The 15,901-nt window shown below is 44.2% G+C and overlaps 1 protein-coding gene across 6 annotated transcripts in view; it reads right to left on the bottom strand.

Annotated features, from left to right (window-relative positions):
- LOC147626600 (uncharacterized) overlaps positions 1–15,901 on the bottom strand; it is an 80,642-nt gene that overhangs the window by 21,709 nt on the left and 43,032 nt on the right. For 3 of the 6 annotated variants that reach the window (XR_015268619.1, XM_086816660.1, XM_086816659.1), the window contains exons 4-13: positions 12,792–12,847; positions 12,538–12,682; positions 10,218–10,397; positions 8,434–8,628; positions 8,035–8,244; positions 7,450–7,905; positions 6,967–7,335; positions 6,775–6,873; positions 6,142–6,680; positions 5,944–6,049 (exon numbers count right to left, since the gene is read on the bottom strand). Coding sequence is in view for 4 of the 6 variants with exons in the window: in XM_086816660.1 (XP_086672786.1) it covers positions 5,977–6,049; positions 6,142–6,680; positions 6,775–6,873; positions 6,967–7,335; positions 7,450–7,905; positions 8,035–8,244; positions 8,434–8,628; positions 10,218–10,397; positions 12,538–12,682; positions 12,792–12,847 (2,322 nt within the window). In the remaining 2 variants the exon portion in view is untranslated. The remainder of the gene's footprint in view (positions 1–5,943; positions 6,050–6,141; positions 6,681–6,774; positions 6,874–6,966; positions 7,336–7,449; positions 7,906–8,034; positions 8,245–8,433; positions 8,629–10,217; positions 10,398–12,537; positions 12,683–12,791; positions 12,848–15,901) is intronic. The other 3 variants (XR_015268620.1, XM_086816662.1, XM_086816661.1) reach the window with 2 other exon arrangements.

The raw sequence follows: 15,901 nt of genomic DNA, 5'->3' as shown, positions 1-15,901 counted from the left end.
GAGCTGGTCGGCCAGCTGTAGTAGCCCGACAGCTAAGATGTAGCATAAAATGCCTTAAAATTTGATTAAAAATGCCTAAATATAACTACTAAATATGCCAATGCAGGGTCTCATAAAATGACTAGTACAAGCATGAAAAGGTGACCATCTGCTCTATATTGTTCCACCAACACATGGTAGCAACAATCTGCAAGAGAACACTACACAGGGCATGTGAACATGGAGTCTGATTCCTCCTCCTGCTACTTGCTTCCATATTTAAGCATCAAAGCTTACCAATTGCAAGTAGAGTCGATGACAGCGGAAGTCTTCGTGATGGAAGTGTTTGGAGTGTTCAAATCTTCGATTTGTCGCGATCTTTCACGACAAGTGTCTTCAAGAGGATAAAGGGAACCTTGGGAAAGCTTCCCCTATGGTTCATCTTGAGAAAGGAAGGCTGAAATTAGGATTTTCAGCAAAAATTCAAGAAATCACAACAAAAATAAGAGCTGTTTTGCCGAATTTTAGTCATTGGAAGTGTGGGAGGGTGAACACCACCTGGAAACACTCTTGGAAGCTTGGATATGGAGTTGGGAATGAGAAAGTGTAGAAAATATAGCCAAGAAGGCCTCATGAAGGAGGCACCTACTTCTAGAGAAAGAGAGAAGAGAGATGGTGAGTTGTCCACTCTAGGTGTCAGGTAAAGAGGACAAGTGCCTTGTGGTGCAAGCTAGAACGGACACATGATTGGTTGCTCCCTTTGTACAAAGGGGAAGGTCTGGGTGGTGGACATTGGGTTTTGTCCATCTCGGGACATCAATGTGTGCGAACACAGGGCTGGTCATAACTTATGAGTTTTGGTCGCCCAAAACTTAATGAAGTGTGTACACACTCACTTATAAATTACTGCTAATTTCTAAGGCTAGGTTTTTTACCAATACCTACCACCTGTTACATGCCACATAACCACGTTAGCAGACAATTTCACACGCGTTCATAGGCGAGCATCCCCTTAACCGAGACTACACTTTGGTCAAGCAAGCATGAAAGCAGAAATTTAATTGCAAGCAAGTACATAAAGATGCTATGCAATGCAACATTGGTATGGACAATCCTGGTACATGAGATTGTACCAAAATAGACGTACTCCAGGAAAGTACACAAGGTACCATACCCAATGGAACAATCCTCCAAGCATTTCCGAACATGTACACACAGGCACAAGTCCCAACGGAAAGCCAAGTCCACAGTATCCCCGGCATATGCAACTGCCATGGACGCCAATCCAATGTACATACATAATGAGAAAGCAGGAGTGGACCAATTGGGTGGCCAAATGGTGACATGAAGCAGCTCAAGGCTACAAATGACAAGCTGAGGGAAGAGCTGCACACTTTAAAAAAGATTTGAGTCGTGGGAACATCCCCCAAGGTAGAAGCTGTCACTGCCAAATGATGGACATATAGAGGAAACCCCCTTCACAAGTACATGGAAAGCATGGAAGAATGTAACCAAACCGGGCCTGAAACACTTCAAGTACACACAAAGCATCAGAACAAAAAGCCACAAAAGGTGGACGACACACACAGCCGGAAAGGCCGGTCCCCCCGTAGGTTTCTTTATTAATCAAATGCTTTTAGAAGAAACCCAAGGTGAGGGTGCTTTCAGCACCAGATTTCCATGTTTCCTGTGAAGCTTTCCACAAAGCTAGTATCGGACAGAGTATATAGTCCTCTTCACAAGCCCAAACAGCCTCAATCTTCAGCCATCAGTTCAGTCCAGACCAGCCCCGTAAATCAGTCCATAACAGCTCCAAGACAGCCCAGACAGCGTGCCAAATCAGTCCCCATAAACAGCCCCAAATCAGTCCACAACAGCTCCAGGACAGCCCAGACATAGTGCCAAATCATCCCATAAACAGCCCAAATCTGCCCCGCAATAATCCGCTGTTGTATAGCCAGTTTTGAGGGCAAGAGACAGACACAGAAGCTGCTGCTGGTCGGAACTGTATGTGAGGGGAGAGGTGCAGATGAGTGGTCGCCTGTGTCCTGCCAAGCCTCAAGCTAGAGAGAGAAGGTACGGCAGCTGCTGCCAGCCTGTTTTCATGCAAGAGAAAAACTCTGTAGCCAGCCTTTCCAGATCACCAAAGAGAGCAGCCCGCCAAGTATATGTGTTCCTGAGGGATGCACTTCAGCTTAACCTCCCTTTCTGGAGTCAGCGCCACCCACCCCCCCCCTCCCCCCCCCCGGTTCACGTTGCTGCCAGTATACCCTTCCATTCCTCTGCCATGTTCGCCTTGCCGCTACTATACCCTACCATTCCACCACCCTATTTCCCCATTCGAGCTGTGTACTTCTGCCAGTATAGCCTCATTTGCCCTGCCATTCGCGTGCAGCCCACCTCTGTGCACTGGTCGCTGCTGTTCGTCATTATTGTTCATGCTGCGCGCCGCCTCCTATGTGTAGGCCTCTGCGCGCTGGTCGCTGTTGTTCGTGCTGCGCACTGCCCACTGCTGTGCGTGGCCCTCTGCTTGCTCAGGAAGCAACTAGGGAGGAATAGCCAAGATGAACCTACAGGAGCTGAAGGCATATATCAAGATTGTGGAGGACAACGCCAAGAAGGCATTGATCGAGCAGAAGGTGTTGAACAAGGTCCTAAACCGACACAAAAAATAGTTGGAAGGCCTCCGCAAGGAGATACAAGGCAAGAATAACAAGATTGAAGAACTGGAGGCAAAGCTGAACCATCAGGAGAAGGAGATTCTGACGCTGAAAGAAACCCAAATGCAACAATAGTCAATGCCAGAGCCTGTCCCAATGATAGGGTAAGTTGGAACTCTAGGAAGCCCTAAAGGATACTGTCAAAGACCATACAGTGGACGAAGGAGAACTGAATATACATGAGGATCTAAGGACGGACCTGGAGCAGCTCTAAAGGCTGCGAGTGATAAGTTGCCAAAAGACCTACAGACCACCAAGAAAGATTGGGTGGAGGTGATGAAGAAGCACAAACCCCCACACAGCATCATACATGAGACTCTCGAGGAGGGGAAACGCAGGAAGGATAGGGCCCTCCATGTGCAAGTGTGGGGGCTACAAGTGGGGGCCTCCCCAAGGGAGATGCCATAATGCTTTGCCAGATGCTAGGAGTTGGCGAGACCACACACACACACACACACACCCAGCCCCCCTCCCCTTTTACAGATATAGGGAGGACAGGAAGGATATGACACAGGAGCAGCCCCTCATCATCAAATTCACTAATGCTACCAGCAGATGGACCTTCTAAGACAGACAGGCTATCATCAAAGGCCACACAGGTGTACATGGGGGATGAACACACCCCCAACACATGTGGCACACCGGCGTGAGGCGATGGTGCTAGTTCATGAGGCTCGTAGAGCGTTCAAGTGGGCTGTCTACAGAGATGGCAGGGTCATTATCACTGAGCACCGTCTCAAATAGGGACACGGGATCTATGAGACTAGAAACCTAAGGTTAGCTTAATGGAACTCCAATGGCACCCTTTGATCGAATCCAAGAGGTTTGAGCGAGACTCTTACAAGCAGGGATGTCATTTTCTATATGGATACTCATCCAAGCACTCAGAGGGGTTTACCATACATAGCCGGGTTCGAGTGGGAGTCAGCTTTCCAAAGCGAGACCCACACACCAGGAGGAGGGGTAGCTTTCCTTTTTAGAACACCCCCCTTCCCCTGTCAGCACTGTCCAGAAGGACAAGGATGCACAGTATCTTTGTGTGCGGTTACAGCTTACCAGGGACACAGTCATCCACATTGCTGTGTGTTATTTTGCACAAAGCCACTCCCCTTACGGCCCACAACATGGCCAATCACCATACTTACCATTATATGGGGATATTATGGAGTTCTCATAGCTAGAGAAAGTCCTCCTGCTCAGGGACTTCAACACCAAGATAGAGAGTCGCCATGTACCACTACTCGATTTGAATGACCCTATCAGACTACAAGAGCTAGACATCATTGACAAGGGATTAGATCATCACAAGACCATGAGGAGATGACGGTCTATGGGAAACATTTTCTAAAGCTGGGAGATGCATAAGGTCTTGCTATCTATAACAAGATGTCCCAATGGCCCTCCTCCGACACCCTCACCTCCTTCCCTTACTTAAAAGATACCAACATTGTGGACTACTCGACAGGATCTCCGGCTTTGGCACACCTTATGCCCGACTTCTCAATCCTCCCACCCACCTATGAGCTGACCATGCCGACGTCTTTTCACTCTTACTTGCACCCCCCTCCCCTCCCCTCCCCCCCCCCCCCCCGCCCGGCACCATCACATTACACCCACGTCCATTTTGATTATGAGCTTGACCCTAATTACTCTGACCACATCTACACCTACATCCAAGATTTTGATCCTACTCTCCTCCTTCCTGACCTCACATCACCGCTCACCACCATTCTCCACACATCTACCACCGCTTCTTTCATCTGCACGTGGCAGTCTACCGCCAAGCCACCTTGCAGTTCAATGACCCAGATGTTGGTATGATGATGAAAGCTGAGCCAAAATTCCCGTCTTAAGCATGAGATACGGATTGGGGAAATCACAAACCGCCAAGCGCAACAGATTTCTTAGCACCTCACCCAACGCAAGAAACAAGAGTTCTACGCTCATAAGAGGATGAATTATACCTCCTCTTCTTAGGGACGAAGTGCAAGAGGCTTGTAGGAAACTCTGAGAACATCCCCCACCCCAACACCTATCACCTGCCCTGACACATGGCACTCCTATGAACGCTCCATCTATCATATCCACTAGCAGCCACCTCTACCCCCACCACCTGCACCTTCTTTACAAAGGGCATGGTCTTCAAGGCCATCCGTATCCTACGTAATGGGTCAAGGGTCGACCATTCATGGGCATTCAAAGACAAAGGTTGCCAAGACCAAGGGCAATGGTAGCCAAGGCATCTCGATCACTTGAGAAGCTGTGGATCAGCAAGACAGGCAGTTCTCGTGTACATTAGAGCATGCACACATGAAACTTTTGGAATGCATGTCAATAAATTTACACATCATGCATGACTCAGATCTAAGTGTAGATCTTTGGACATTTTCGTATATGTCATCTCTCCTTTTCTATTGTGTCTTGCAAGTTGCAACACAAATTAGTGTTACTCTCTCATGTGATTAGCATTAATCACAATTCCCATTTGCAGCCATCTTTCAAGCAAGATCCAAGGGGAGTGTGGACCGATAGGGGCAGTTTTGACAACCATATACGCTCTCAAAAGAACTCAGGACATGACAGTTCTTGGGAACAATATGAACATGTTTAATGACCTTTTGGATAACAATTTTGGGTCGGAAAAGGGAAGGCCGACTAGCATATGACTTGCCATCAGATTCCTATATAAAGCAAGTCAAGGGTCATTTGTAAGCATCTCTTAACCAGTTAACAAGACTAGAAGCAAGACAACAATAGCACCTGGTGGATCACTAGAAGCTGTGAATCAGCAGGACAAAGCTATTCTCATGTGCTTGGCATTGATTACAATTCAACTTCCGCATGCATGTTACATCGGAAGAGCATTAAGGAGAAGAAAACGGGATGCCAAGTCCATTGTTGGTGATCCAAACCCTCACACCACTAGCTTGTTTAATATGGCTCTTTTCAACCATATGGTTCTTCAGCCTATCATCTTCTAACTGAATTTTCCTTTGGTCTACCATCCTCCGACAGAAGGATAGAGTGAGATTACAAATTTGATGATTTGGACATGTTGAAATTCTACATTTCTCATCCAAACCAGAATAGGACAAGTATCTGCTATTGTTGATACAAAGGGGGCACCAGTTGGTCTTTCTAATCATCTACAGTGGGTTATAAAGAGCTAAGTGACTTGTAATTAGTTTTTCCCATCACTACATTGCAATTTGCTTGTTTAAGCAAGATCTGACAAGATTCCTACCTTAGAAGCACTGGTTCAAGATGACCTGGAAATTCAGTTCTCTTGGATGTGAGACAACCCTGTAAAATCTTTCTTGCCAAAAGGCTCAGTTGCAACAACACTGGTCCTGCAATCAACCAGAGGATTAAAAAAGTTGAATGCAACTAAGCTAGTATTGCCAAATCACATTTCATAAACAAGCAGTGTGTACAACTTCACCTTGCCACATGTCTGCCTCCATAAATGATACCATTTTTTTTTGTAGCTGCTGCAGAAGCGCCATAGGCTCCACTGGCAACCTTCTCAAACTCCATTGGATTTGCATTGCTTGCATTTAAAGACAATCCATCAGTCCTGGACCCCAGCACAGACATGATCCTTTGCCCATCTGACTTTGCAACGCCATTAAAAGAGACAATCCCTGGTTGGTGTTGAGATGCTGAGCTTTCCCCCACATCATCCTTGCCAATAAATCCTTGACGCAACCGGCGACTTCCGCTCATCTGTAGTTGAGAAAAAAGACCTTCCTGTTTAGCATGTATACCTGCAAATTCAGGCCCCCCTTTTGCTGTGGCTTTTCGTGCTCTCTGCACTTGAGAGTGTGCGACAGGCGTAACTGCTACAGTTGGTGGCCAGTTTGTACCAACCGAAGAGGGGGTTGCTGCAGCCGCAGCAACCTTTGCCACAGCAGTAGTAGCAGAAATGATTGCATGAGCACCTTCTCTGAGATGAACACAGTCTCCATTTACAACAAATAACTGGAAACCAAAGAAGCATCAGAAGACGCACAGTACAGATACAGGTTGTCCTTTAAATCACAGAAACTGATAGAATAAAAATAATAACTATCACCGTAGGATGAGAGCTGATAAAATCATCTAAACGCCCGTATTGCTTCTTATAATCATGCCAATGCAGAGGGGCCAGCATCTTTACAAGACGGTTTGGAAGCTGCAAGCATGTGCTTTAAAACCTTAGAACTTGACAAAGACAACATTTGCAGAAAACAGTTGGATCAGCTGCTCTTCAGGCCAGTGAACTTACTGTTGTGCTAATCTTTATGCGAGCACTTGCTTCTGATGGAATAGCCCTTACAAGGCATGCTAAGAGTGACTTCTCATCCAGCAGAGGAAGCACAGCAGCCTTGCCATTTCCATCTGCAGCTGGAACCTGCTGCACTGCTGGTGCCACAACATTTGGAGTGTTTTGACTGCTTGGACCCTGCTTGCTTTGTGCTTCAAGATTGGCAATCAAATGAGACCGTGACCCAGCCAATTTCTGTTCCTCGATGTTGGACTGACTCATATGATGGTGTTCTGATTTTCCTGTCAAGTTTGAATCCTTTGACAGTTGCACATGGTGCATGATCGACTGCTGAGGAAAAGATTGCATCTGATCTACCTTCTCCATAGACTGCAAGAACAATATAAAATGGTCAAACAAATTATAAAGAACTTACCTTTCAAAGGACACCTTAGAGCAGCATCAACATAAACAAGTAACCAAATAGTTTTGAGAGATGAACACCTGGCCATCTATTTCTCCATTTTGTTCATGGAACTGTCGATCTTTTTCATCTTGCTGAGCCTGCAACTGTTGCTCCTTTGACTCCTGCTTTTCCTCCTGTACATGTTTCCCCTGTAATGGCTGCTGCCCCACCTGCTTATCAGAAAACTGGCTTGAATCCTGATGTAGCATATGTCCTCCTGCCTGCAATTTATGCACTGGAAGCTCAATATTAGTGTGCTGAGTAACTGGCACCCTATTCATGTGAGAGAAACCCACGACATTATTTGGGCCACCCTGGTCCAGCACTACTCCCTGTTGATCCAGCTGTTGCTGTTGATGATTGATACCCCTCACATGTAGAGAGATTGGTGATTTAGTTTCTGGGAAATGACTATAAACCTGCAGCTGCTGTGGATGAGGAAACCGCACCTGAGAAGGTTGAGGCTGCTGGATTAGTTTAGAGTGCTGCATTGCCTGCCAGCATCATGTTTTTCTTAATCAGTCTTACTTAGGAATCATCCACTAAACAAAGTGGTCCACATTGTTCGCTTGCAGATATACAGAGGGTTAAAAAAAGGAAACCTGCAGGTGCACTACTGGTACCTGCTGTTGTGTTTGTATAATCACAGGGTTTGAGAACTGATTCAAACTACACTGGGTGATCTGGGACTGAGCAGCTGGCACAGATGCTACCATTCCTTGTGGCTGCCCAGCAAACTGATGAGGAACAGGAATTTGACTGGCAGGAAGAACAGGTGCTGTACCTCCTAACACTGGAGAGGCTTGCATAGGCAACCCTGTTGCAAGCTCTACCTGCTCATCAAAGGTTGGCTTCTCACATGCTAAGAATGAAGATTTTTCAAAATTAACATGCATTTCCAGCAACAAACTCCTCAAAATCACATGCATGCATGCACCCACACACATGCACACAGCACGTACGCAGAAGCGCACAAGCGGCATGCACACAGACACACACATAAACAATATACCAAGACTAACCTGATTGCTAGCAGCAGTCATCCCTTGCTTCAATTTACCAACACTTCCGACTTCCGACTGACCAGACTGTTCACTTTTGGCTTCAGCACTGTCAGTAGAACCACTCTTTAGCACACGATTCTGCTCTCTTACTTCGGCCACCTCCATTCGTAATCTTTGAAGCATTTGCGAATGATATCTCTCAATGTCAGCCAACTACCCCCCAAAAAAAAAAAAAAATCAAGGGTCACAAAACCAGACCAGACAAGCTGATGAAAAACAAGCTTACTTTCAGCTATCAAACATTTCTGAAGCACAGAAACCTAAACATACATTCTGCCTATGAAAAAGAGATAGCTACAAGAGTAGACACCATTCAAGCACACACTTGTGCAGATGTTCAGTGCTCACATTACAAGAGTAACAAATGCTTCAACATACCTAAAATTGAAGTTAAAAACTAGTAGTAGATAGCATCTCGTCCAACTACACTCTCTTCATCTGACTGCTATTGATCTGCCTTGCTGAGGGAGCATGGCTATCAGCAAAGTTGGCCCAAGGGCAGCTTGAGACTCAACCACCCTTGGCATGTAATGTTCAAGCACCACCTAGCTAAGGCCTCCACTCCATGGTCAGGCAACCCAGATGCCTGAAACCCTTGTTTGAACACCAGATGGTGTATTAAGGCCAGGTGGTTTGTAGACGACATATACGCTACATGATTATATGAACCATTATTCCCATCATAGGCCATGCATGGGTTTGGAGAAGACATCCCCAGGGCACCAGAGACCAAGTCCCCCACACGCCCACAGACAATTCTGGATGGTCAATGTTCCACCCTTGGTATGTAATGCCCAGGCATCACCTAGATAAGGCCTTCATTCCATGGTCAGGCAACCCAGATGCCTGGCCCCCTTGTTTGAACACCAGATAATGTATTGAGGCCAGATGGTTTGTAGACAACATATAGGCTACATGATTGTATGAACTGATACTCCAATTATAGGCCATGAATAGGGTGTGGAAGGAGATATCCCCAAGGCACAGGAGACTCATGTCCCACATATGCACACGGACGATTCTGGATGGTAACGGAAGCTACCCCACAACCAACAATGAATTGATTATGGATGAACCAGGGAGCTGCACTGTGGCCAACAATGAAAGTCATATAAAACCGTTAGCCTACCACACAATGCGACCGCAGAGAACTCTGAGGACCAACCACAATCTACACAAGCTAATAAGCTATATAACCCTTCCACACGCAGGATCTACCTTTATTGTACCCTTAGCTTCGTTCTAGCGTATTGCTTCAATTGCAGTAGTTCTAATCCATTTATCGAAGGCTTTTTCACAAGAGCACATGTATGAGGAGATTATGGCCAACTATTGTATTGAGATACAGTATTTCTCCCCATCTCTATTATGTAAAATTTGGGTTTTAAGTTTTGCACTGCGAAAGAACATCACACATTCTGCAAATGTTGTCTTGCATATACTGCAAGTTGTATCTTTTTAGGCTTGAAAAATATTTGAAACAAACATATAGCATCTTGCATATTTTATAAAAAAAAAGATAGAAGAAAACCTTGTTGCTGTCACTGAAGGATACTGCAATCAGGAAAAGATGCTTATATATGAATTATTTCAAAGGGAAATTCAATTATTTAACAAACTTAGTCTAACCATTGACTCCACAATGCAAAGCAGAGATAATAGACCACATGTTATGCTACACTCATTAAAAAACTTCAATGGCTGAAAAGTATACTAAAGTTATCATAAGTAACATGGCTCACCTGCCTTTGCTGACCTAACCAAAGCTGATTCATCTGCTCAGTACGATCTCTGAGTTCGGCATGCAGAGAGCTATTTGTATTGGCATGAAAAGCATCAAGCTCCTGGGCACGTTGTATCCACACTTGAGCCTCTCTTAATTGCTCATCTTTATAAAGCAGAGTTTCTTGTGCAGTCCGATGCTGCAGACAACAAATTTCAAAAATATCTCTTAGTTCCCTGAAATCAGAGAGCTCTTAGTTGCCCAAGGTGATGTATCAAGAAACGATGTTGATACAAAGGAGAAGAAAACACAATTAAGTTAAAAAAACTCAAAACAGCATATGCATCAAATAACAGTCTTAACATTGTTGTAAAGACCACAAATTGAGTAAGCACAAAAATCCAAAAGCTGACACTGGAGACCATTACCGAATGTACACACACATGCAAACAGACAGCTCATTGCTTCAACTGAGCTCTGCTTTTTGCAGCGTGTCTCATACCTCATCCCAACATGATTTGGATTTTCAAATGATTGATTGTCGAAGATTTACTATTGTCCAGCATCAAAAGACTCCCCATTTCATTCAGACAAAAAGTAAGACTTTACTGGAGAAGGAAGTCACCTAAATCCCTTACCATAGCAAAGTACATCCACAAATACTATGGGCATAGTGGCATGCTTAAGAAAATTTACAGCAGTCTCTTAACACAAGCTCAGTTGTTTTGGATGGCTTTTTCTCCTTTCTTTGAGTATATCCTTCTGTAGTTGCAATTTGGTACCCACCCAAAGGCAGCCTGGTCCTCCCGGCCAAAGGCATTATAAATTGTGACTGCAAAGCAGCCATAATACCAACAGGGGCCAGCAGGGATTTGAATTCTGGGACCTCCCTTCCCCAAGTCACTGTCGCACACCGCTAGGCTCCATTTACATCCAAAAAATGGAAGCAAATATCCTGGAGAGATCATTTTCTACGTGCCTGAACTGACTCACAGCCATCAGTGATGGATTCACCAGACTCATCACGAAAACGGGTGCATGTACATGCTCTGTTCAGCCCTTCCACTCTTCAGTCCTCGTCCATCCATAAAACAAACATGGAGTCCTGGAAAACTCTGCCAACTTGTGAGGTTAAAGAAGTTCTACATAAAATTGTTCAGTTTTCATTTCTTTTCCACTACAGAAGACTGAGGTTATGGTAACATTTAAAAGCTTTACGTAACTTCTCCCTTTCAAAGCAACGTCTACAGAGTAACAAGTAAGATAACTAGATTCTACTAGAACGTTAAAGTCTTCCAAAACATTTCACCCTTACAGCGCTGTTAGCCTCAGGATAGAGGTTCTCCACACTTTCACACAGATATACTTATGATTTGACCAACTCAAACCTCATCTCCTCTGTATGTGAAAGAGTATCTAGCTGCAACCGGATAGGAGGCGGTTAAAAGTATAATCCTGATCTTCGTAAAATTTACTGTGATGTCCCTCTCATCACAAATGGCTTGCAATGCATCTAGATGTCACTGCAATCCCTCAGCTGAGTTCGAAATGAGGACTATGCCATCTGCATATAAACGAATGAGTATCGTCGTCTGCGCTAGTCATGAGACCATGCCATCCAATCGATCAATGAGTCTCAAGATCTCATTGCTCTCTTTATTGAATACTATACTAAGACCTTGATTTTAAGGGCTACTTTCTTGTCCTATGTTTTCCTTCCATCATGCAAGGTCATCGTGCATACCTTGAAGCCCAAGGAGCACGAGACAGCTTCATATTACATATGAAAAGACCTTGCTTGGCATGAACACTTGCAATTTAATTAGGAGACTACCAAAAGGATCCCTACAGAGCCTAATTACCAGGAAACAGGAGCGGGGGAACGTTTTGGCCCCTGGGAACAGGAACGTTTTGAACCCCCAGAACGAGAACGGGAGAATGCCACGTAAGCAAACAAAACTAAAAAATGTCATTTTAAATTATGAATTTTATGTATGGATAGTTGAGTTGAAAAAATAGAGAAAATACTTTTTTCACATTTTGAAAGGGTTTTTGGGCATGTTACCAGGGGTAACGTTTCCCCCTGGCCATTCCTTGTGGGGGAATGTTCCGGAACGTTCCCCGATATTTCAGAACATCCAGGACTAGGGAACGGCATTCCCCATTAACCATGCTACAAAGTGCCAATTTTCATATGACCCATTCTTGAGAAGAATAATGAAACAAGATAAGTTATTTTGGTGAACAAAGCTTCTGAGAGAAATGGTGTCAGTACAACATGTCTGCCTCACATGTGATCAAGATCGCATGACCAAACAAAAACTAAGGAAAACCCTTACTTGCTCATCAATATCTTGCAACTGGCGCTCCTTCTCCTGTACTTGCTCTTCCAAGGCCTGGATCTGTGACAAAATCTGTGCTCTCTCTGCTTCAAACTGAGTAAGGGTTGCTTTTTGTTCTGCCAACATATTTTCTTGCTCTCGACTGTGAAGACAGGTGACAATGTGACAGTCACTATTTGTACAAGATTTCATTGCTACACTAGCCAGTCTGTATTTTGTACACAGCAGAGAACTGATAAACAAGTAGTTACCGCAAAGTTGTGAGCTCGGCGGTTTGTTCACGCAAAAGGCCGTCTTTTGCCCAAATCTGCAGATCAATGCAGGTTTCAAACATGTCGTGTAGTCACATTTTAGAAAACCCCAAATACATCAATTTTTCCTAACACGTGACAACTTTGTGAACACCTCATTGAAAACAATTACGTAAATCACAAGCTCACAATTACCAAGGACAACAACCTACCCACCTTTCCTACCATACACACAGAATCTAACAATTCAAGATGAGTGCAAGAAGGAATCCTGGCAGCCTACACACCCGAAAGGGCAAAAGGCACAAATGCTAATAGCAGCAGGTTTAAACGATGAATAGCGCTAAGAAAAAAACACCGATTTAACGCTAATCAAGATAACAAACACACAGTAGAGAAGGCAATGAGTAAATACAATTATGTTCAGAAGTCTGAGACATAGATATGCAACTACTGATGCATATTCAAATGCTTTCCAGTTTTTCTCGATGTGAAAATGCACATGACAACCGCTTTCTCCTATGATCAAGATGTAAAGTACTATCTCCTATGATCCAGATGTCAAGTACTACATGAAGGATGCATCTCAGAACAGTGCCTCCGAACCAATGTTGAGTGTCTATAAGAGATGGCCCTAAAATGACCTTTGACCTCCGTTATATAGTGTCTCATGGCAAGTCGTTTTCAAGTCGGCCATCCATTTTCAAGTCATTAAGTATCATTAAAAATACCATAAAACTTGTTCATATAGTGCCCAACTTGTGTCCCAGCCACCTTTGGACGCGTATTTGGATCTGAAAACTGCCCAAATTGAACGAACCATATCTTGCCCCCTCATCTTGCCTAAGAGGGGCTGATGCTGAGATCCATGTCCATGTGGCACTCACAGATGTGATAAACATGGCATCCCCACTCGCTAAACTTGGAGCACTTGGACCATAATGCATCTTTTCTCGACGCTCCTCGGGTCTTGTCCACTGGTCGGCTCTGGCTCAACTTCCAACACATGGGATTGGTCACCAATAGAAACACTACTCGAGTGACAACCATGGGAATGGATGAATCACTGGTAGTCTCATCCTTCTCCTCACTGGATTTGAAAAGACTCTTCGGAATCTCCTCGAGAACTTACAAACTCACCTCCTCTAAACAGAATTCGAAGAGATCCTCTCACGCTGATCTCATACTCCTCCAAATGGGATTTGGAAGATCCACCTTCTTGGGAATCTACCGGTTCTATTAGGAGCTGGCTCTAAAAATTGCATTTCAACGTGCACACCCTGATTCGCTGCCCCGTAGACAATCATATCTTGCAGTCACCTCATAGGCAAAGTTAGACGCTGTATATCCGCAATTTGGAGCAATTTTGACAACCCTAAAGGTGCCCAAGACCAAGGTGTTTGCAAGCTTTCGGTACAGGATGGTTTGGTACAAGCATGGTACGCATCGAGATCAGCACTTTAGGTACAACCACGTTTTTTAAAGATAACCAAAAACAAAAACATGATTAACAAACACCATAAAATTGCCATCATCCATGTACAATGAAATACATTATGTCCAGTGATGACATAAAATATGAATCCCAATACAAATGCCATATCGTGCACACAAAATAAATTCTGAATTGGCAAATTGGGAAAATTACGAAAAACATAAGAAATCGGTGCATCGGGAAAAAATGGACTAAATTGGAAAAATCAAGGCTTTAGGGAAAATTGGGTAGAACTGGAAAAATTGGGCATAAAATTAGGACAAGTAGACAAATTGGAAAAACCAAGGAAAGGTTGAAAAATTCGGACACTAGGGGCAAATTGAAAGAACTTGTAGAATTTGGAGGAAGAGAAAGAAAGAAAGAAAGTTATACTAAACGTCTTCAAAAAACCAGTGGGTCTATAAGACCAAAAATGATACAATAGTGTCCATGTAATCTCATCATGGTACAAAAGAAAACAAAGACTAGAGCTATGAGCTAGGAATGTCAAATCCAAGCCATATGATACAAGGTGGAACCATCATCATCATACAACCTATGGAGCTAACCCCAGGGGCCATCAAGGATATCAAGCATGGGGTTAGCCTATAGAAGGCTCTACAAATCCATCGGGCATGGGAAGGTGGCTCTGTGCCTCTCCAAGATTTCCTCAAGCTCGGGCTGATAAGAGAGAGAGAGAGAGAGAGAGAGAGAGAGAGAGAGAGAGAGAGCTTGAAATGGGGGCAGCATGGAGCAATGACGGGCAAAACGAAGCGAAGACACAAATGTACGAGAAGATAACATACCTTAATGAAGAATATAAAAACGTTTTTTGGGACCTTTTTAGGTATTGGTACGGCACATAACGTACAGCACCATACCAATTGTATCGAATGCAACCATGCATGATAAGAGAGAGAAGAGAGAGAAAGAATGAAAGAAATAAAGCTATATTAAACGTCTACAAAAAGCCAAATTAGCCTATGAGACTGAAGTGTTACAATGTTTCCATGAAAGAGCACATGCTTGGCAAGGAGACGTATAAACGAGCATCAAGACAACAGGTTCCAAGAGACAGCAGCACACATAGATTGATCTGTTCACATCATCGCGAAGAGCTCATTGACAGGAGCAACTTTGTCTCTTACAACATCTTCAAATTCAAAGTGGTTGGAGAGATTTTTAGGAGGATGAGTTTTTGCATAAAAAGTCAATAAAGTTGCTTTTTAAAAGCAAGTAACTTTTTAAAGCTTGCTTCAAAGCAAGCTTAAGCCGGCTCTATATAAGTGAAGCATGGGGGAGGGCTCTAGTCATAAGAGGCGGCCAAAGAAGCCTTCACTGACAAGCCTTGGGTGCTAGTGCATGGGCAGGAGAGCTCCTAGCTTAGCATACTTGGAGCAAGACCGCTGAAGTTTTAACCCAACTTTGTGAAGAGTAAAGAAATACCTACGCGGGCACCAAAGCGGTTTGGAGCCACCGAGCCGTCTGCACGCAAGCATTAAGGGAAGAGACGAGAAAGAAACCAAAGAAGAGAATCAGTTTCTCTTGGAAGAGCATAGAGAATTCACATGGACCAAAGACACATGAAGATGCACAGTGAAGACCTATGTTTGCATGTGTAGATCATCCATGAGCA

The sequence above is a fragment of the Cibotium barometz genome, chromosome 22, assembly GCF_041138505.1.
Source record: "Cibotium barometz isolate CiBa-2024 chromosome 22, ASM4113850v1, whole genome shotgun sequence".
In the NCBI taxonomy this organism is placed as follows: Eukaryota; Viridiplantae; Streptophyta; class Polypodiopsida; order Cyatheales; family Cibotiaceae; genus Cibotium; species Cibotium barometz.
This window is presented reverse-complemented; position numbering and strand designations above follow the sequence as displayed.